We start from the raw sequence: 22,765 nt of genomic DNA on the forward strand, positions 1-22,765 counted from the left end.
GGCCAGCGTAGGAAGCAAAGCGCCTCCAGCGTAGGAAGCAAAGCGCCTCCAGCGTCTCAATTAAATCTTTGTCCACCTTAAATTCCAGGGGAAGCAGGAGAGGCTGAACGCAGGGCTCAGAAATCAATCTTAGCCTGGTGGAAGTGCGCCAATTTTATGACATTGTGGACGTCATTTTCAAACTGGGGTCAAAGGCACCAAAAAAAAAAAAAAAAAACCTTTTTGTTTGTGCGCAATAACATCTGTCACTCAGAACACAATCTTTATTCATGTTTTTATAAAATGGAGGAGCCGTGATGATTGATGACTGACAGCTCGCATTAACGCTACTTCCTCATTCTAAATTATTACAATTATTGTGCACAGACAGGTCACATGCAAACATCATTAAAGATCTTGTTTCTTTCCTGTTTTAGCTGCGACCTTTGTTCGAACAGTAGTGAACACCAGCAGCATGTTTCTTCTGGATCTAACAATGCAAATTATGGTCATAACACCACAGTTCATGCCTGACTTTAGGTGGCCATTTGTTTTATTCCTTCAGGAGGTGACCTTCAGGAGAGCACTGTTTCTATAAGCACATTCCCCATTTATTCACATTCTCTTCTGGAATTTGACTGTATCAGCAGGTAGTCAAGAAGCTCAAAAGATGAAGGTTTTAAAGCGACGGTGTCTATTTTTGAAACAGTGTGAACCAACATCAACTTTTACTGTTCCATATCTTAACCCACTGCTGTTAAATGATCTCAGGCTTATGCAGTTTCAGGCTTGAGTCTTGGCAATAATTAAAATGTAGGGTTTCTGGTGTTCTCCAGTCTTAAAAACACATGCATTGTTTTCCTTTGCTGAAAGCTGCTGGTAGTTACGGGTTTATTAGAGTTCTTTGGCAGACGACCACAGGAAGAGCTGAAATAGAAGCCTTTTCTCATTCACAAAGGGTATTATTTCACTTGCTGTGTAGCTGTGTTGATTTAACGCAGTCGGGGTTCATCATGTGATCCATACTCAGTGTTCCGACTCCCACACAATCACCCTTTGTCTTTTTGTACTTTATTTCAGTTTTTACTCCTTTATATACAGTTCTTTTACAATCTATGTACACATGCAAAGTTTGCAAAAATCAAACAATAAATAAGATGCAACAGCCGTAGTGTATGGCCTGTGAGACACAATCATGTCGGGCTGTTAAAAATCATAATAAGGCATACAACATTCTGTTTTGAACCATTTTTATAGACCATCCCTTCATTATTATGAACCAGGTCCCAGACTCCGCCCCTATGAAGTCTGATATTGTTGTGGGGCATGAACAGTACCTCAATCATTTGGTCAACCTTATTCATACAGTATCAGACAAACACACACACACACACACACACACACACACACACACACACACACACACACAAGCTGTAGTGCTGGGCTGCCGTACACAGGTTCAGTGTGAGCCCCCACCCCCCAGCGTCACGTCCCCCTCACAGATCTCTTCTTCATGCCTCTTAAGGAGCTGTCAGTAGCAGCCAGGTGCATTGGGCGGCTACACATGCGCCTTTGACAAGGGAGGGCCCAGGATCCTCAGTCCAGCTGAGGCGGAGCAGGGAAAAAGAAAAAGGGAAGAAAAAACGTCCCTGCCAGGTCTGAAGCCTGTGAGCGTGGCACTGATGTCAGAGCAGCCAGGCCCCCGGCCGCTGAACACTGAGGCCTGTGAGAGTGTATTCCCCCAAGCGTGGGGGCTCACAGAGCTCTGATTTTGTGCCACACAAGAGCTACCTTCTTTTTCTCATGCTGGTCTCGAGCCGTCCCAGCTCTTCGTACGACTGGTAGAAGACTTCCAGCTCCTGCGCTCCCCAGCCCCTCCAGACAGCCAGGCACCACTCCATGTTTTCATTGCAAAAGCCACACACAACAGTGTCCTTTGCAACCAGCGCTGCTTCTACCAGCATTCTGGAGAGAGAGAGAGAGAGAGAGAGAGAGAGAGAGTGCAACCAGGGCATTTCTTTAAACTCAGAAGTTACCTGTAGACACTTCCTAGAAATTGTGGGCCTTTTCCTGGGAAGATTTTCCCTCGAAGGGCGGCAAGTCTAATGTGCTGCCTGATTCCACAGCTGAATTTCCACAATGTCCTGATGCAGCGAATGTTCTACATTATGTAACTTTCCATTTTAATTGCTTAGAGGGTGATACAATCATTTAAAGTGGCCCACAATGACAAGAACACATTCTCCTTACATACTGCAGCATAATGCTTCTATTACAAACATTCTATGCTATTACTTATTCCAGTGCATTTTTAAACACTGACAACACTACAACAATGATAAGAAAGATGGCTGAACTACAAGAGTTAAATGTACATATACCATCATTTATTTATCATTCAAAAGTGCCAACATTCCATGGAAAAATGATATCGAGTTCCAGTAAATTGCAATATTCTGCCATATTGCTTTGTTTAAGCTCCTAGCCTAGGTGCTGCTGCTTGTGTGTTGCCAGGCAACCACAGCCTGTTAATGAACTTTATTACCCGGGGGGGAAAATGGTTCGATAATAATGATTAATATCTGAATTTTATAGAGCATTTAATTATAACAGCAGCCAGTTACAGCAACCTTCTCATGGTTCTCAGATTACCCACACTGTTGGGTCCTTAATTAATATTGCTGAAAGATGGGACGCGCTTGGTGCGCTTATTGAATGTTCACTAAGACATGACGGCCAGTCTGGTCATGACCTATAAAGTGACCTGTTGGGGTTTGACTGGGACAGGTGTGCGGTAAAATACTGCTTTGTGACGGCCGCTGCCCCGCGCGGCCCCTGCCGGGGAGGCGGCAGGGCCCCCGCAACCTGCCTCTCAGGAGCAGCAGCTTTTATAGAAATAATTATAGTGCAGAGAAAGCCGTTAACTGCACGATGACTGATCCCTGCGAGCTCTGCTGAGGCTGACTCAGCAGATTTACAGCCACTTCCCCCTCCCCACACCAGGAGCTTTCACAGAGCTGGGAAATTAAGATGCAGATCTGAGGTAATCGGGGCCATTACCAAATTTAGGGGTTGGATGTTTAACCCCAGGCTGGGATGACCTCTCCTACCCTGTGTTTTGTGTAATTGCCACTGAATCAGTTTGTCTGTAAAACCCTGAGAGCGAGAGGCCACACACAACCCACTGAGGCAGAGGGCATTCGCTGATGTACGGATTTAATAGCCCGTAGGTCCTTGACGCAGGAGCCGTCAGGGTTAAATAAAATTGAGACGGGGTGAAGAGACGAGTGGGATGGGAATATTCTCACCCGGGCTGAGATGTCCCTGGAGCTGAGAGCACGGCTATCACACGGCCCCTTAGCAGCCCCCCGTACTCCTGTATCTCAATCACCATGATATCACCGCCACGTCTGCAAAAACACACACACACACACACACACACACACACACACACACACACACACACAAAACGCTGCATTAACCTTCAGTCAATATTCCCTATGTCAGCAGTCGCGAACCACCAAGGCCTCTACTGCTACCGTATGTGTGTGTGTGGCACTAGGCTTGTCTCACACTTGTCTTGGCCATAATTTTGATAAATTCAAACCCAATTTGAAGCAAGTAAAAAAAAAAAAAAAAACAGAATTCAGGGATCCAACTAAATTCTGATGAGTTGTGTTTAATAAGCTCTTTACTATTCTCTATCATGCTTTATAATGCCAGTCTGTGGAAAACACGAAACTGGCCCGTAGTACATGGCTCATTGTACAAAATGACTGGAAACTGGGGCTGTACTTCTTTGTCGTTAATATTGCGAAGGAAGAAGTGAGGGAATAAGACGACAACATGACAAGCTGCTGAGAAGTACAGTAATCCACCATGGCTGAACACCAGAGTTATTCTTCTGTTTTTCTCAACCTCATCATGCTGGAGACGTAACTGTGTCTACCGTATTACGTTGACACTTCCTGTTATTGTAGTCACATTAGGCTCAACTTCCAAAAATATATGCAGTAAACAATCAGCGTAAAACTTATTTTAATGTTGTCCAGATGTGTGATTTTATAAACGGTGGCCCTTACAAATATTAATCTGCCACTTTGTGTATGTGCCACGTCTCTGAGACAATATGGGTACCTGGGGACCCAGAGGGTCTCTTTGACGGGCAAGATGGTGAAAGCCTGTAGGTGACGGGGACTCCGGCTCTGGGCCTGTGGCTCCGGGATCTCTGTGGGGGACGGCAGGGCTGAGGCTTCGTCCCCCAACCTCTCCGCATCCTCGCAGTCTGTGAGGAACGGCATGCTGGCCAAGCTGGTCATAGAGCTCAGGGCCCCGGAGCTGGAGCGCTCCAAGTCCCCCAGCATCTCAAAGGACACGCCCGAGGTAGACATAGAGCAGTAATCTGGGACGGACTCCTGCCACTGGAGGATCTGCGTCCCGGCGTCCTCGATGTGCATGACCGTTACTTCATCTGGAGGACACTCGTCCTTCGTGCTGTCCCTGTCTGAAGTCTGTGTGACCTCGGCTCCCGGGGGCCTCTGGACTGGGAAAACATCTCTCAGAGGGTGGGCGTCACCACAGCTGTAACTGGCGAATAGCTGGTAACTGGCAGAGTGGTACATGCACAGGGTGTTGGTACAGTCGTCCAGGCACCAGACAGCCTCGTCCACCCATCGGCTGGGACTGGACACCAGGCTGACCACGCAGGAGGGGGGCAGGTACGGGTCCAGGCGGCGGACTGCGCTCAGGTTGGCACATCTGATGATCATGATACCGGGTCCGTTGGAATACCAGAGCTCAGTGCCGCCTTTTGTCAGCGTCATGCAACACACCGGGTAGGGTTTCTGCCGTGGGTCCGAATCCTCCAGCCCAAACTGGGTCTTGTTCAGGGAGTGAGAGCAGATGTAGGTCTCTCCATCTTCAGGCATGTCGTCCACTAACGTATACACGGCAACCAGGCCATCTGCCATACCCACAAACACCAGGGGAAGGGCCTGCCAAGAACCAAAACCAGGTACAAACATCAGGACAAAATACACGAGTTCACGCACTGGATCTCCTTCATGTCTGTCCATTATTAGCTGCTTTTCATCCTCTCCTGTTAATGGCCTAATCACATAAACCTGGTTATGATGCCAAAAGCAGCCATGAAGGTAAAGACAGGTGACTAATAATCCAAATATGTTTCCTGAAATAAATGCTTCAAAAATAGCCGGTCAGTCTCCATAAAGTAGGTGTGAAAAAATGTCTGACTGGTAGTGTACATATGGGGGTTATGGAGTTTATGGACTTACTGAAGCACAGTTTTAGAATATAAGCATCATAACCACTGTGTAAATATGTATAATGACCCATGTAATCCACCATGTAAAGTATGAAATTAGATCCCATCTCTGTGTCTCAAGTTACACCCCAGATACATCTTACAATAGCTATCTGTGAATACTTGAAAGAGAGAAACATGACTTTCATTGTATTTAAACTGATTTGTTTGCATGGTTTTGGAGCTGAATGCTCATGTGCCACATTGAGACCAGGCAAACATCAAAGAGCATTCAGCAAATGTGTATTTACAGAACAGGTTGTGGGAACTCCATTGTGCTGCAGAAGACACCATGATTGGAGGCAGAAGGGAGAAGAACACCTGGACTCATGAAAAGATGAAGGGCTGAAGTAGAATTGGCCTTCAGGCTAATTTCCTTCAGGTCATAAACGGACTTTCCCACAGTGATTAAAGCTACGATTGTTTGACCACAGATAATTCATACAGCATAGCGTAGGGTTGACAGAGGACAATAAAGCTCTAAACTGTAAGACAAGGGCGGCATCACCAAACCATCCTAAAGAAAATGGTACTAGTTTCAGCCCCGCCCCGCTTTATTTCAAACCCAAAGAATGTCATTAGGTCAATCAAAACCTGGTTTCACAGATAATAACAGGACATGTTGTTAAGGAGAGCCAGTCATTCCTGAAACTTACTGACAGTTGTGGGCCCAGCAAGGGTCACTGACCCTTGCCACGACCGGCCAATCAGAATCAAGTACTTCTAATGACCATGATGTAATGAAAAAATATTCTTTCTCTCTGGTTTTACTATTACAAAAGGTGTTTTTATTTTATTCTTTACTACTTTTTAATAACAATTCTATGTGCTTTGTGACATATTGAATGTGAAAAGTGAAAAGCTTTATATGAAGTCAATTTGTGTACAAAAAATTATAAAAGTTAAATAAAAATACCTCTTTTCCAGCCGGCACTGGGAAGATGCAGGTGACGACTGCGGGGAAGGAAAGGTGTTTTTGTGGGTTGCTGAGGGGACACATTTCTTTCAGACTGTAGATGGCAACCTCTTGCTCCTGCAATAAGTCCATACCACTACTAGTCACTTCCCTGACGTTACAAAAGCTTTACCACCCTAGATACGGCTATTAAAACACAAAAACCTGCCAGCAATCAACGTTAACACTTCAAACAGATCACATGATGGAAACATTTGTGCTGACATAATCTTGTGACCCCCATTAATTTTGCTGGAGAAAGCCAAAAAAGTCCACAGTATTTGTCCTTCAATCAGGTTTCCACAGTAACATCCCTACTGGGCAAAAATGTAAACCCAGACCACTTTAGAAATAAGCAATAAAAAAAGAAATTAAAAAAACGTGTTTCTCAGAGGCCCACCTCGGTCGCCGTCCACAGCGTGGTCTCCATCTTCATCTGGTAGCTCAGCTTCTTGCCTGGGCATGGCATCCTTTTAACTTCCACTTGACCTTTGTCCAGATTCACCACTGTGTAATTCCTGCAGGGCAGGATGCAGATAGACAAATTAGTCACTTTTCATAATCACTTGATCTAATTAATGTCACTTTACAATGCCTGCCATAGTTATTTATCACTTTGTTAGGGTTATAGATTCAAAGGTTAAAAACATACCAATTAGCAACATTGGTCAAAAACATACATGTTTAAAAAATAAACTCATCTACATAAAAGGACAACCGAACAACAGAACATATGCAGGTATGTGACAGCGCAGAGCTAAATACAGAGCTAAACTGTGCTGCATTTCTGAATTGAAAAAGCAGCCCATCGAACCCCTCAGGGCCCAACTGGCTGATATGTAGGATATTAGTCTGGTAAAGGTGTGGACAGCTGTTAAAAAGGGTGTCGGCTGCCGGGAGTCCACCGCCTGTAGCGGCTAATAAACTGCTGGCAGGCGGTTATCCTCTCTTCTACGTCTCAGTTGATAGGCGGACATCGTGATTCAAAGAGAGGGTGTATCTGTCTGTGTTGTCTTTGCGTCTGAGTGGAAACAACGCTGCCAAAGAGTGACCATTACAGCTGGTCAGCTGGGCCTTTGGTGTCCGGATTTGGCAGGAAGGGCGGCAGTGGCAGTAATTGCCACCACCTGCAACATGAGATAAAAACATAATTTTATGCATTTATGTGTCCAAATTATCTTTGAGCGTTCTTGTGCTATGCAGCACAGCAAGAACAAAACAGCAATTACTCATGCCGCCTGGGAGTAATCTTCAGATGTCGGCGGTGGAGCACCTCTATTCATCTTGCCGGAGACTCCTGCACATAAGCAGCTTAAAACACTAGTTGAAGTATTTTGCATGAATATTCATGGCCCAGCTTGTGTCATTAATTAATTAGACATGTAAGGGGATGCTGAGTTATACTGGTGCTTCTGAAATTCATATTCAAACTGCTCCGGTTTCAAAAAGAGTCTTCTTCCCAGGAATGAATGAACAGGAAAGGTACATCTGTAAGGGGCGGGACCGCGGTAACAAAGAGCTCTGCTCTTCATTAAAACAGGCAATGGAACATGATCAGTGGGTGTACAGAACAGCTCTCGAGGGAATTTATAACGTGCTAATGATATTTTCATTTATGAGAGCTCGTCAGAAACACACCGACATTCAAGTGTAAATTTAAAATGAACTGTGTGAAATAGAAACTTCAGACGATGCGCTAATGCAGACCTGTCATCCTTCTCCCCGTCCCAGAAGACCGCGCTGTGGCCTTGCGCCGTGGACAGGAATAGCTGTGTCTGGCGCTCACAGGGCAGCAGGTATCTGAGGCAGGGGAAACTGGGCTCCTGCATCTGACGCAGCAGCAGCATGGCCAGCGGGCGCTGCAACGGAACATCGCGTGCAACCTCAGCACCAACATTACTTTACATTACACTATATCACTTCACAACTTTTGACGACCCACAACCCATAACTGGACCATAATACTCAAACAGGTACAGAAGCAGCAGGTATGAACAATTCTAAATGTATTGTAAATGTAAATGTAAATAAATTCTCTGATAAACGCTTTGATGGTGCTTCACTGCTGACAAATTTTTGAAAACAATGCTTTTCATCTTTCACTGAGACAACTTTGTTCCCCTCTCAGTCACTTTTGAGCAATTTAGGACAGTATTCAATGGATTAGTTACTGTAATATAATACTGCTTTAGATATTATAAAACCTATCCACTAGTTGTAAATAGAATGTGTTGTAACTCTTTTTCATCTGGCTGAGAGTTAATGTTTCGATAGAATTTTTCTGTCTCTTTGTGCACTGCTAGAACTGGCGCCGCATTGTCTTATCTCCCTGCATCCTCCATAAAAGTTCACTACGGCTGACTACTGCCCAACACGGACATTAAGCAGTAGGTAAAGTGACAGGGTGACGTCTATATTTCAGAAAGTACACAGTGTGTAAGACGGTGTGCAGATAACATGAACTGAGGAGCCCTGGTTGCAGGATTTATGCATATTTGTATGGATCCGCTGGTGATGGGGGGAAAAGACACGACAGGGACAGGTGCCCCCAAATCCCCACCTTTTCAGGTTTGGTGTCCCAGCACTCTGTCATGAGGTACTGCAGGCAGTAGAACTGCACCTCCTCAGGGCTGCCCAGCACAGGCCTGATGCCTTTAGACAGCTTCTTAGCAATCTGCAGCTGGTGGTGCCCTAGAGCAGGCCTCCGGCCAGAGAGCAGCTCGTACAGCACCATTCCGTAGGAGAACATATCCACCTGGAAAACACAGAGAGTGAGAGGAAGGGGAAGCATGTCTGTCTTCTGTAGTGGTTAAAAGTTTATGTGATGGAAAACAAAGAAAGTAAAAGGCCAAATATTTTTTACTGCACTGACAGTAATGTGAGACGTGCAGGAAAGTCCACGTTCCAGCCGTTTCTCGGCATTCTCATTTGGCCAACTTCTTCCTCATTCTCCATCTCTACTGAGCTTAAACCACGTTAGCTTTTTAAAAAAAAAGTTTTAAAAGCCGCCGCCATGGTTGAGGAGCTTAAACGCTTTGTACCTATAATTCAACCCATAACCGAGACCCTTGAGTTGATAAAGATTTAAAAGCCAATAAAAGTGGAGGTCAAAAGACCCCCGCGGAGCACAGGAATCGGATTACGCATTGAACGGGGCTCTTTAACTGGTCCAACACAGCGGACGTGGGCTGGTGGGACGGATGCCAAGGACCCATTTATCACTTGCTGGAGGAATGAAACAGGTTTGTTCTGTTTGCTGTGTCAAGCTGTCACATGGTGCAAAAAGAAAGGGTCGCTTATTGAACTTGAGAAAATACTCTAAGAACGGGAACTTGCAGACAATTGCAGCTACATGTGGAAAAAAGCTTTAAATACCTGTCATCCATAGGATGACGAGGACTCATGCTTAGTATCACGGAGTTGCGTAACAGGGTACTGACACACCAAGTTGCCTAAACCAAAAAAAAAGTCCCTACGCGGCAGCACGTTTCCCACAGGCACCTGGGCTTTCCGCTAGTTGCGCTGTGGTACGATCACACATTTCCGCTGAAATGGCAAATATGACAGGTTTTTTTCCAGGAAAAGGTAGAGCCCTGGGTTCCACCAAATGAGGACACACAACCACTCACCTTTTCATCATAGACAATGCCTGGTTTGATTTCAGGAGCCTGATAACCGGGTGTGCCCTCCACCCCAAGGGCACCCTCGTGAAAGGACTGGCGTGATATTCCATAATCGGAAAGCTTGAAGTTGACGGGGTCACAGACTTTACGGGACCAGACCAGGATGTTGTCCGACTTGAGGTCACAGAAAATTACGTTTTTCCTGTGCAGGTAAGCCAGTCCAGCTGCAATCTGATAGGCTGCTTTAAAGGTCAACATGTGGCCGAGCGGCATGAACGGAGTGCCTATTCAGAGAAACACAAAACAGTAACATCTATCTTACAACAGCATTAGGAAAATTGCGAAACATTATGGTTCTCTTCATCACATGTTCTACCTCTCGCCTGGCCAGTCAGGACAGTGTTGAGACTCCCCAGCGGTGCGAGCTCCAGGGCGAAGCACAGAGGGTGGATACTGATGCCCACCAGAGCCACGACGCAGGGGTGCTGCAGGGAGTGGAGCATGCTGGCCTCCTGCCTGAACTCCGAGAAGCATTTCAGAGCATCCATGGCCTGCAGATGCTTAATCATTGTGTCTGAAAGAGAATGCGAAAGAGAAAATTGAACGTGGCATAGGGCAACCGTAATTAAACGACAGTGCAGCGATTGTCAAGGTGAAACACTGCAGCAAAGCACACGGGGACACAACGAAACGTGTCCTCTCCATTTAACCCATCCCTGTAGTGAGCAGTGGGCTGCCATGAAAAGCACCCGGGGAGCAATGTGTGGGGACAGTACTTTGCTCAGTGGCACTTTGGCGGTTCGGAATTCGGCAACCTTCCAATTACGGGTCCGTTTCATTAACTGCTAGGCCAACCACTGCCCATGCTGGTTAAATAAGGGAAATTTCTTCAGCTTTGTCTGCATTACTACCATATCCCTGGCCTTAAACTTTTGTCTCAGCAGTAGCAGGTATAATAAAATCTAGGACATCCTGGCAAATAACTCGGTAAATGGGAGACGCTCGGCACGGTAATAAACTCTAATGAGCACCGTTCGGTTTCTTCCCTGCTGAGTGAATGCCGCATACCATCAGGGAACCACCTTTTACACAAACAGCGGCTTGGAACAATTACACCCTTTAAACAGAGTCCCCCCCCGTCTGTTCAGCCAGGCTGCTTTATTTTGCCCTGACCTTGATCCTCGACCTGAGACATGAAAGATGGAGACAGACCAGCCTGGCATAGAAGATATACAGGTTCCGGCAACAGCCTTTTATTAATATCAATTTAACAACGCAGACATTTATCAACACTGATCTGATTACAGAAATGTGTTATTATTACGCCTGGGGAATAAAGCAATGAACAATAAACAAAAAGGAATCAAATCAGATTTTTACCTCTGCAAAAATATTCTGGAGGTCTGCGACGTCTGCTTCCTTACCTGCTAGGCCACTACGGCCATGAGCCTGGCATTCAAGACATACAGGGTTTTTGAGTGCCCTGGGTCTCAATTAAATGCTATTAATTTAGATTATTTAACATTAATACGGGTTCCCCTTGCCTGCCTATGGTCCTGCAGTGGCTAGGAATAGCGATAGGTGTAAAGAGTGCTTTGGCTATTCTATTTTGCCATTCAAAGAGTGGCAGCTCAGACTGGATTTTGCTACCTCCCCTTTCTCATCCTTTTTACACCTAGAGAATTTTTCACCCCTCCCCTAAAACATGATCTCCACTGACCCTCATGGCTTCCAAACATGCAAAACAATGCAGTTGCTCAGTGATCGGGTGTAAAAATTTGCACAAATGTATTTTTTTAGTTCTGTCACGCAAGACTCAAGACAATTAATATTTTTTCTGGAAAAATGCAGACACAACGTCCTGTCTAAACATTGTGGTTGGTTAATGGTGCAGATGATATCATTTCCAATTGTTTCCTCCTTGTTTTATCTATGTTTATCTATATTTTACAGTTGTGAATCAGCCTCACAATTAGTGCCATCTTAAAACTAGTGCCCTAATTGTCGCTGCATTAGTCATTTGAAACCTCTGGGCTGACAGACGATAAGTAGCATATTAACTCATATTAACTGTCTATTACTGCAAAAACCCGAGGGCTGTTGGTTATACCATAAATTGAAAAAGGGAAAATGAAATAGGCAGATGTTCGATTTGACCCACCCATGAATGTTAAGGGACATAGCTTACCAAACACAAACCTAGAAATCTCACCACTGTTTTCAATTATTCCTGTATAGTAGTATACACCCATGTCATTTTGTAAATAAAAAGTAAATAGTTAGATAAAAGCAAGCATTACTTTATATTAACAAGTACTAAGACCACCCAGTTAGTGAAGAAAAGGTATCATCTGACGTTTAAACTAAATACTTGTGTTTGTCATCCTATTAAAATATAAGGCTTTGAGCCAGAAAAATTCATCATGTTTAGAAATAACACTAAACTAACATTAAACTCACTGAAGGACATTCAATTCCTGGGTCTCTGCTACGTTCTCCTTGCATTAACTCAAGCTGATGAGGTGCACATTCGAGGCATCCCAGGAACAGTCAGAAGATATAAATTCAGGGATTAGGACAGGCCTATGGGAATTGCATAGCAGGGTCAGTAGGTGGCCGGGACCCACAGAGCATGAAACTGGACGGAGAACAGCATCAGGCCATCTGTAATTGCCTTGCTCCCTAAATCCTTAGTTACCCAAGGGATTATATGACTCCACACTCAAGCTGGTGCTATGAAGACCAGAGATCAATACTTACACTCCCTGGAACCTGAAAGGGTTTATACAATTATAGAAAAAAACCCTATGATCAATATGTATGAGCTTTTTCAAAATGGTGAGATTTGGAATAGTGGAGTTCTAACACATGATATAGTTTTCTTATCCTTCAGGTTTGCACAAATGACCGAAATTCCAGCAACAGCCTTTTATTCATTTTTAACAATGCAGATATTCATCAACACTGATCTGATTACAGAAATTTGTTATGAATATACCCGGGAAATAAAGCAATGAACACAACAGAATCGTTGAAGAAGAAAACGAATCAAATATAATTTTCTCTGCAAAAATATTCTGGAGTCCTGCAACGTGGCTACTGCTAAAGGTGTGGTCTAAAACAGTTTATTAGGTAAGTCACATCATGCCATAGTCTTTAATTTACTGATCCTTGTTACAAACCTCTCTGGGATATGAATTTTGACTGATAAACACTGCAGCAAATGCTGCTAAACTGTCTGTTAAAAGCTTTACAGCTAAACGATGGGTGACTGTTAATTTGTCTACTTATTATGACATAATATGTAATCTAACCAAGGCATGAACCCTCTTCACAGCTAACAAATCACGCCTGACTTCTGTAAGCCTCATATAGAGGAACATAAAAAAGATGGATGAAAAACAAACCTGGTTTAAATGCCGTTTTACTGTATTAACATGAGACTAATCCATATATATTCCTATTTTTTGTATTTTTAAAGTCAACTGTCATTGCTTAATACCCTGAACCCACCAAAGCAACTAAAGTGACATCTGGACAGACGAAAGAACTGGCAGATGTTCAGAGACTGCAGAGAACACAGAGTTAATCTAAGGGGGATTAAGAGCAGCCCATCGATACCAGCATCAGTGTCCTTTACAGGGACCCGGGCCCCTGCCAGCAGACTCCATCTTGGCTCTCTGTTGGAATCAGAGTAACCTTTGGCTTCGGTGACGCGTACCTGTACCACTGCCGAAGGACTTCTGTCTGCATTTCTTAAAGTGGAAGCGCTTCACGGCGACCGGGTGGCCTCGGTACTTGGCTTTGTAGATGACCGTCCCACTGCCACCCTGGCCCAGGATGTCGGCCTCCCCCTCGCTGTAATCCAGATCATTCTTCTCCAAAAAAAGTCTGCCAAAAAAGAAGCTTTCTTTATTTCCAAGAAAATAAATTTACACTCTTAGAATACACATGAATCTGAGTGCTTGGACATGTCTATACAGATATCCTTGGGGTTCGTGAAACGCAAGCTTCAAGTCCACAACACATACAAATCACCATCTCCGCATATCCACTCAAATGGCACTGTATGATTAATGATGGGCAGGAGAAATTGTTCAAAAGTGACCAGTCACACAGGTTAGGAAAAATAAAGAACATTATATGAGGCTGACCCAAATTTCATATGAAGCAACTTCCTAAAGCTTGTGAAGGTCATAACATACACATAGTAATATGCCCAGAGAATTAATGGTGTATTAAATGCAGTATGCTTCAGAAAGTACTTTTGTTAGAAACACCACGGTTATTAACATTATTGTTTACACTTGTTTAGGCAGTCATAAATTCATTGCTTTTCTTTGGTGTTATTTGGAAAAACCTTGCACTATTCTCATGGTTCCCTTGTACAATTTGTTCGTTTAATTTCTTATACAAACATCAGACCAGAAAACCTTGGTGCTTCGGTAGACAACTTCTTTTATGGTTTGTTTAATGATGAATAATATACTCCTGCCCTCGGTGTATTCACATGAAATTTGGATTGAGGCCAGAACAAACTATACTGAATTTATTAAGAATACTGAATTATGCACAAGGGTGTGCTATTGTTTTATGTTGTGTGGAGAGCATATATGAGTACGCAAAAAAATTCACACCAACATAATTAAGCACTGAAGCCAAATGATAATGCAGCTTCTGCTGTCAAGGCTCCCCTGCAACAGAGTCTCACCAGTGTGGTTGCAATACAAATAAAAAACTTGATGGTGTGCAACATTTGCCTGAGCAAGTAAATATTTGGATCCCCCCAGGGAAGGGTGATCTGGATTACAGTGGCGAACATCCTGGGTCAGTGTGGCCTCTACAAAGCCATCTAGTCACCGTGAAACATAGGTCACCTACCTATTCACAGCAACAATAACCAGTTATGCCAACAATTTTTAAAAAAGTGGTAAAAAAAAATTCAGCCTAGAGCATCTGAAACATAAAATCTGGTATTTTCTTTGGTAAATAGAATCTTCATGTGAAAAGTGTGAGTCACTGGGGAAGTCTGCCGTACATGTAGAGGTGGTAACTAGAAGTCAGTGGCAAAGAATCTGCAGTGGAATTCATGGGACAGACACAACTAAACTTCCAAAACACGCAAATATGAAAAGGGAAGAGCAGAAGTAATGAAAATATTGCTACTGTTAAAGGTGAATTGTGCACAAAAAGAACGGGGTTAAATCACTGAACTGTGCGGATTTGAACTACAGGCCTTTGTTTTCATTTAAGGATGTGACCCAAGCAGTATTTTAGAGGGTTATAGAGAATATTAAGTTACTGCATTTGAAAGTGATAATGGTCCATTACATCAACACAAGACTAATGTACTCATAACACAGCCCCAAGTAAAAGACGAGAAGACCAGAGAGAAGGCAGTCGGTACCGTGCAGGAAAGTCAGTCATGAAGAGTTCGGGGACCAGCTCCTGCAGCGGCACCGGCTGCCTGGGGTGGTTGGGGCAGACAATGTGCTCCTTCTCCGCGGCGGCAAGAACGCAGTCCTCCATGTTGAAGTAGTGCATGATCCTGCTGGTTGGTTTGGTGTGGTGGAAGTCATGCAGCCTGGCTGTGGCTGCGCAGTTAGGGCAGGGAGCGTACTGCTCTATAAGGAGAGAGCCGTCGTTCTCGCTCGCTGTCAGGGCTAAAGGAGAGGAAACACACAAGGGAACTGTGATTTTCTGTATATGTGTGTCAAAAATCTACAGATATTATGCAGATCACACAGGACATGATAAGGCTAGAAGCACAAAGACAATGAATGTCTGATAATGTGCTTACAGCGTTACCTACAGCCCAACTAAAAATAAAAACACCAGGATTTACAAAATGACATAAAGAGATTAACCTTGAGTTAAACTCAGTCATTAAACTTGAATAAACTTCATACTTAGGAGGGGGTCAGAAATAAAGAAATCTTTTTCAGTGACTCCCTATAGATCATTCTTTTGTAAAAACAACCTTTAGTAAGTTTTTAAAGCTTCCAGGGTAACGTGTGTGTTTAAAAGGGTTTAAAAGTGAAATCCACCTTCACGTTCAGCGTGGTTTACCCTTTACCCCTATAATAAGGTAAACTGATTCATTCGAATGGCTTCATATCAACCAAAATACATCAGTTTGCTTCCTGCCCACCACATTCACCCCAAGAACTGACAGATAATTAGCAAATTAGGTGTTCAGTGATGGAGGAGATTAAATGTTCCAGGTCAATCAACCTGGCCATCAACCTTGTAACTCAAAACGTCCTTGAGTCAGAACACATGTTGCTCCCGAAGGACTGAACCTGTAATTAGTGATGGATTATCAGCTAAATGAATATGATAGAACTGAGACAAGAGAGGGCCCTAAATACATCAAGTCCTTTTTACAAAATTAAGGCCTGATAAATTCTTCCCTGAACAGCATCATTGTTTACACCATGTAGGTCAAAGGGTAATATTTTCAAACCGCTGCTGAGCATAATGTAAGGCATCCTCAGGATTTACATGACAAGATAAAGCAGGAATTCAAAAGATTCAAAAATAGTGCCCTCAATATCTTCCCCTGTCCAGACACTCTCAGCATGGCCTCTTAGGATTGGTAAAGAGACACTTTACCTTACCAAGAGATCCTTTCCGTATCTGTCCTGGATCTCATGTGTTGCCCTGACTGTTGCCTGATTCCCGACGGTGAACTCCACATCCACCTTGTTCCTACAGACCTCCTTGAGATCTGTCTGCAGTCAGCTATCAGTCACAATACCTCAGTACTGTAGCCATTTTACTACAGTTTACAAGAGTAACAAGAGTCCAATCAAAATGCCAGGCTCTAAACAAATTTGGTATAATATGGTCATAATTAATTTTTTTATTTGGAATTCCGTTGCTATATAAGAAACACGTTTGCACATCACAAAAACTGTACCACTATAGTATCATGTTTCATTCAATAAATGTGATGTTAACAGTATCATTATGATGTACATGGTGCCATTATCAAAGCCATTCTAAATAATCACCAAGAATTTGAATTTGATTTGAATTTGGGAGGAGATAGGACCTACCAGGAAACCACTGCTCTATGAGGGAGTTGACGTGGTCCGTGATGAAGGCCATGGCAGAGAAGTCCCTCATCTCCGACTGACAAATGATCTTAATGCCGCCCTCCTTTTTCTTCCAGTTCAGGTCAGATGATTCCACACTGGAGAGTGAGAGATGACAGTGAGACATTTGCGTCTGTGTGTGTGTGTGTGTGAGCGAGTGGTTATAATTTCCCAACGGCTCATTTCCCTCTGAGCACCAGAGCTCTGTTCACAGTCGGCTAGGGCTGACACTTTATCAACACTCACATAGCTCGCGGCATCAACAGTTTCGGGTGCTGCATTACTCACTAGCTGTAGCAGAAAATCAGACGAAGAAAAATAGGAATACTGTTAATTCTGTAAATAATGATAGGCCTTCGGTGGGTAATTAGACGTTAAACAGAATGCTCAGTGGGCATAGAGCCAGAGTAAAATGTCGCTAATTAGATTTTTGAGGACAGCAGATTTTTTTCTGATGACAATTTACATTGTTTCTGCTCAGTGTCATGACATGGCTACATTTGATTGTTTTGTTCGTGAAATGTTACCTTAAATAGCCCCCGTCGAATGTCACCAGGAGTCCCTCTTTCCAGTAGATGGTCTGGCTGCGTCTGACGCGAAAGGTGCTACAGCGGTTCCTCTGCTGGCTCCCAGCAAAGCTGTAAATAACGGTGCTTCTGTTCCTGTGGCTCTTTGGGTTTTTCTTTGTCTCAAGGGCCTGCAGGGATACAAGTAAAGTAAAAAATGAAGAAAAGACCTTGTGGCTTTGAATGTGTGATAATCTGCAGAGAGGGTGTTATGAAATTAATGTGAAAAATGAAACGTGTGGGGTGTTTTTTCCTGGGTTATTCATATGGAGTCAAAACTAGAAGGTGTAAATAATGCTTCCTCTGGTCCCTTGTGAAGTCTGTACCTGCACGTCCATTTCAGTCAGGCTGATCAGCATCCGGGCGATGAAGCGCTCCCAGAAGCCCGCTGGCACAAAGCTCATTTTGAAGTGCCGCTGGATGGTGTTGTTGGTCTGCTGTCGGAATCCATGGATGTCCAATGCAGGTTTAGGAGGCAGGAGATGGGGCAGAAGATAACTACAACAGACAGGGGCATTAATCATTTGTATATGCGCTGGACATACGAGAAAGTTTAATATGTGACCAGTTCTTATTGTAACAAATCACAGAGTTGGACAATCTAGATTTCTTGACGATTTTGTGTGGATCACTGCTTGATGCCAGTGTGGATATCCTTCACATTTTATGCCTTTTGCATGCCTCTGCATCCAAACCCACATACAGTGGGCCAAAAAAAGAAAAAAGAATAGCAGCCACCAATTGGGCAAGTTGTCCCACTTAAAAAGATGAAAGAGTTCTGTAATTTTCATCATAGGTACACTTTGTTAGAGACTGTGAGAGACAGAATGTAAAGAAATGTATGATCTTTAACAAATCTAGAGACCTTGCTCATCTTTTTAAGTGTCACAACTTGCTTAATACTTTTTTGCCACACTGTAAGCAGGGTTGATACTCACTGAGAGTGGATTCATATTCTAATAGATATAGACCTTTGGCCAGTCCAGTTTTACAGTGTTGTTACTGATGGCCCTTTATTGCACATTTTTCTCCATTTGGTCTGGATGAACTGAAAAGGCCTGTACTTTTCTCAAACTTCAGATCTAAATATATAACCAAAGTATTCTTGGATTCATTCGGCCTGTCATAAGATGCCAGTCACCTGATGTTAATTAAACCAGGGCTGAAATGAACTCGTTCTGACAGGCAGGCCTCCTGGAACGGGGTGTAAACATCCCAAATGACTGTAGGGCTTCTGAGGTCAGTCATTCACTATCTATTATTTTTCTCCTGTGAACGAGCCAGAGCTAAGCTGGCTGCGCACCAAGGTCTGCATCAACAAGTTAGTAGCAGAGGGGCCGAGAGACTCTCCTCACCTGTTGTTGGCCAGGGGCAGCGCGATCTCGAACTTGGCCAAAAACTGGAAATACTGTTCCTCGTTCTGCTCTGTGAATCCCGTCCCCACCAGCAACATCCGCAGGTCCTCGGCCCGAATGACGCCATTCCTGGCCACTGAGCGCGAGCTCTTCAGGTGGATGATGCGCTCCAGGCACTCCGACAGCCACACGGCATCCAGGAAATAGAGCTTACACAAACCGTGACTGGTGTCAGGGAAGTGGAGCATTGTGCCCGTTTCAATCAGGAAGTTGATAGCTGACGAACATCACAAAGGTTTGGATATGAGGAAGTATCCAACTAATCCAAATGTACAGGCAATTATCTCTGAAATTAAAAGGACCTCTCAACATCTGCATGGTACACATGCGCTCTACATCCAAAAATGTACACATTGCTGAGGCAGCTTTCCGATGGGAGACTGTCTAATGAAGGCTTGGGGTTGTGTACCAGTGTGTAGATCCTCGTAGTCTTTAATGTCGCTGGTGGAGTTCTGCTCGATGATCTGCTCTAGCTCTAGATCAGTCAGGTACTGCACCTCATCGTCCATGTCTCTCCGGTGTCGCTCGGCAACCACGGCTTCCTGCAGCGTCAGGTAGCTCTTGGGGATCTGTGTGTTTGACATACATGGTTGTCAGTCCAGTTTTTTAAATGTGTTCAGGAATGTCAGGTTAATGTTTGGTTTGGTAGCTGATGTTTTCCCAAGATGATTTTGAACAAATTTAAAACAAATTCTATCATAAGGACAGACACTGGAGGTAAATAGAAAAGGAGACAGGATATGGGACATTATGCTCATTATGCCAGATTGGATATTGGTTTTATATTTGGTATTCTGGGAAAAAGAATAGAAAATATACTGATGAACCCAAATCTCAGTTACATGTGTCAAGTTGTGGCAGTTAAGTAATTAATCAGATAGATTTGTGTGTGTGTGTGTGTGTGTGTGTGTGTGTGTTTGGAGCATTATTTACTTCGTAATTTAATTCAAACCTAAGGATGCATTTGACCTTATTCAAGTGAACAAGCCCAACACGGCATGTCTATTACAGTGATTTGAGTACATAGTCTTATAATACTTTCAAGAGAGTCTATTGCACTCACCAGCCTCCCAACCAGTCTGTGACAGCTGGCTGCATTGCTGATGTCCTTCATACTGCAGGCCACCTGGTACAGCAGCCTCTTCAGCCCATCCAGACCCTCCATAGTTTTACATGACACCTCACTGTAACATGCACACAGATTAGAGGATTACAATATGGCACAGGCATTCAAATGAAAGGTGAACTCGACAGAAATATGCTACTGACTGGAGATGCTTTGAGGTGATATCAGGGTATCCACTGGCCCTGGCTCCAGATGGCGTTCGGCAGACTGCAAGAATGTATGCCCGCAGGGTGGCAATCCTTTCTATTCGAAACTTGGTATCAATGAGGTCTAGGTGTGTGCCAACCACCACCACAGCACAGTTGGGGGCCCGGGCCTATCAGAGCGAGACAAAAGTCAGCGTCCACACAGCTCCAGACACACAAAACTTCGATATGGGTGTTTAAACATGACGTCTATAGCAGTGATATGTGCACCATTCAAGAGTAGCTGCTCTACAATCAGTTGCATTGTCTAAGCATATCAATTACCCATAACATAATCACACTGCAAATTTCTATCAATCAATGTAATCAGGAAAAATTCCACCGGGGAAAAAAAATTGTTCTTTAACCCCATAGCAGACCTTCAGAGAGTGAGGTGCATGAGTTTTAAAAGGTCTTCCGGTCTATCGTAAGATGCACGGGTTCATTTTGAATGTTGGGGCGACAGAGGCAGGCACTGTCCTCGCTCCTCACCTCTATATTTAACAGCCAGGACTGCAAGTTAGCCACAGCCTCTTCCCCCAGAGCCAGGTTCCAGATGACCACATATAGGGCCTTGTCTGTGAAGAAGCACTGATTGACCGTCGACATGCTGGCCGGGCCTCCGATGTCCCACACGGTGAAAGCCACTGAATCTATCTATAGACACGAGATAAGAACAAGCCACGTCTTTATGCCACTCTCGAGGAATACTCATGATACATGATACTATACATGATACTATTCAGTTCACAATATAAACATAATGTGGTACTACAAGCAATGTGATATCTGAGGTATTTACCTTGCTTAAAGACAGTAATTCAAGCCACTGTAAGAATGTAGGTGCAACATAAATGAAGTTTTCACAGTCAATATTCATTGGGATGTATTTATGCTAGTTGACACTAAAATAAACAGGATGAAAAAGTGCATAAATGGGACAGCCAAAGATTTAACAGCTGGCCTGGTGAGTCTGAGTCGTCTCAAGGGTTTTAAAAGTCTCCCTCTGACTCAGTACGAACAGGAAGTTGAGTCAGGCATTGCCTGGAAACGAGCGCACCTCTTTCATAAGGGTCAAATGTCATTTACAATGCTTGGTCTCTTCAGGTCTCAATTCTGTTTTAACAAGTAATGCTTTTGAGCCGCTGCTTACACTTAATTATAGCTTCTTGTGTGAAGATGAATGAAAAAATTCATTGCTGGAATGTTTTGAAGTCACTGCATGTCTATGAGGTTTTGGTGAAAAGGCTGATATGAAGGACAGGAGAGGCATATTTGGCACAGGAAGGAAAAGCATATTTATGATGCATAGTCTTGGAAAGAATTCCACAGCATTCCAAAAACCTCCAAGTCACCCCTAACCTTCGGCTCAGCAGTATAAAGTTGCCCACGCTTACTCAGTGGGTGTGTGTGTCAGGGCAAGTGGGTGCTTGTGTCCCGTGGTGTGAGTTAGTGAGAGCGAGACATCGTGGGAAAGTGCTTGCGTGTATTTCTGAGTCATGGAAGGTTTCCTCACACCAGGTTTGACCCCGCTGGGCCGCTCCAGCTCCCAGGCGGAGGTGCGGATGCTGCGCTCTGCGGGCAGGAACTGAGGGGTCCGACCCATCTGCAGCACCTCCAGCAAGGTGCTCTTGCCGTGTCGTGGAGACCCCACCACCACCATCTTCAGCTGTTTGCAGGGCTCTGCCCGCCTCAGGTGAGCTCGAAGGTATGCCAGCACTGCAGCCGGACCTGTGGCACAAAATAATGAAGTTACTGTGACCCAGTGACCAGTTAAGCAAATATGAGACTTCATGTATAAACATGTTCAATAACAAGTATATTTTAAATCTGAGCAAACACATCACTCAAAATCAATAAGATGAACAGATATTTTTAACAATGTACATGAGCTCTCAAGATCACTAATGTCATTTTAATAAAAAAAAGTCGGCAACTGTAAGAGCCTTGTCTCCTCCACAGCGATTTACAAACAGACAGTTGTGATGACATCTACCCCCTCATCCAGACCCAACCCCTGTCTGAATAGATGGTTAAAACTAGTGCACAGCCATACCTTCCTTCCTGACATCGACTGGGACATTGCTGATATTCAGATCTTCTATGTCAAGCTGCCAGAGATTGGGAAGCTGGCCCAGTTCTGGTGGGAGCTCCTGGATTCCGCCATTACTGCAGAAATCAGGATGAGCAGGGATTTCATACAACATACAGCGCGTGGCTCAGTATTAATTGTTCAAAAAGCGTTAACTGAGCTGGAAAAATTGGTTCTACTCTACGTTTCAAATTATGGTCATGCTGTGGTGAAATATATCCCATGGGATCTGTTGGACTCACGTGGACAGATAGAGCTCAGATAGGTTTTTTAGGCTGCACACAGACGAGGGGACACAGTCCAACTGGTTGTCATTCAGGAAAAGCACTTCCAGCGAATCTCGCAGTATTAAAGGAAACTCGATGGAACACACTGGCAAAACAGACAACAAGGAACAACAA

The 22,765-nt window shown here is 44.0% G+C and overlaps 1 protein-coding gene across 4 annotated transcripts in view; it reads right to left on the reverse strand.

Moving 5' to 3' along the window:
- Positions 1 to 1,031: 1,031 nt before the first annotated feature.
- lrrk1 (leucine-rich repeat kinase 1) overlaps positions 1,032 to 22,765 on the reverse strand; it is a 34,966-nt gene continuing 13,232 nt past the window's right edge. For all 4 annotated transcript variants that reach the window (XM_028956595.1, XM_028956596.1, XM_028956594.1 and 1 more), the window contains 22 exons: positions 22,607 to 22,736; positions 22,329 to 22,441; positions 21,789 to 22,003; positions 20,765 to 20,929; positions 20,231 to 20,403; positions 20,025 to 20,145; positions 19,371 to 19,530; positions 18,902 to 19,178; positions 17,873 to 18,044; positions 17,508 to 17,677; positions 16,942 to 17,078; positions 15,288 to 15,543; positions 13,602 to 13,771; positions 10,257 to 10,454; positions 9,887 to 10,164; positions 8,818 to 9,012; positions 7,965 to 8,116; positions 6,658 to 6,775; positions 6,219 to 6,335; positions 4,117 to 4,973; positions 3,288 to 3,389; positions 1,032 to 1,944 (listed from right to left, as the gene is read on the reverse strand). In XM_028956595.1, coding sequence (XP_028812428.1) covers positions 1,767 to 1,944; positions 3,288 to 3,389; positions 4,117 to 4,973; positions 6,219 to 6,335; positions 6,658 to 6,775; positions 7,965 to 8,116; positions 8,818 to 9,012; positions 9,887 to 10,164; positions 10,257 to 10,454; positions 13,602 to 13,771; positions 15,288 to 15,543; positions 16,942 to 17,078; positions 17,508 to 17,677; positions 17,873 to 18,044; positions 18,902 to 19,178; positions 19,371 to 19,530; positions 20,025 to 20,145; positions 20,231 to 20,403; positions 20,765 to 20,929; positions 21,789 to 22,003; positions 22,329 to 22,441; positions 22,607 to 22,736 — 4,454 coding nt within the window. In that variant the 3' untranslated portion in view covers positions 1,032 to 1,766. The remainder of the gene's footprint in view (positions 1,945 to 3,287; positions 3,390 to 4,116; positions 4,974 to 6,218; positions 6,336 to 6,657; positions 6,776 to 7,964; positions 8,117 to 8,817; positions 9,013 to 9,886; positions 10,165 to 10,256; positions 10,455 to 13,601; positions 13,772 to 15,287; positions 15,544 to 16,941; positions 17,079 to 17,507; positions 17,678 to 17,872; positions 18,045 to 18,901; positions 19,179 to 19,370; positions 19,531 to 20,024; positions 20,146 to 20,230; positions 20,404 to 20,764; positions 20,930 to 21,788; positions 22,004 to 22,328; positions 22,442 to 22,606; positions 22,737 to 22,765) is intronic.

The sequence above is a fragment of the Denticeps clupeoides genome, chromosome 16 (assembly GCF_900700375.1).
Source record: "Denticeps clupeoides chromosome 16, fDenClu1.1, whole genome shotgun sequence".
Taxonomy (NCBI): Eukaryota; Metazoa; Chordata; class Actinopteri; order Clupeiformes; family Denticipitidae; genus Denticeps; species Denticeps clupeoides.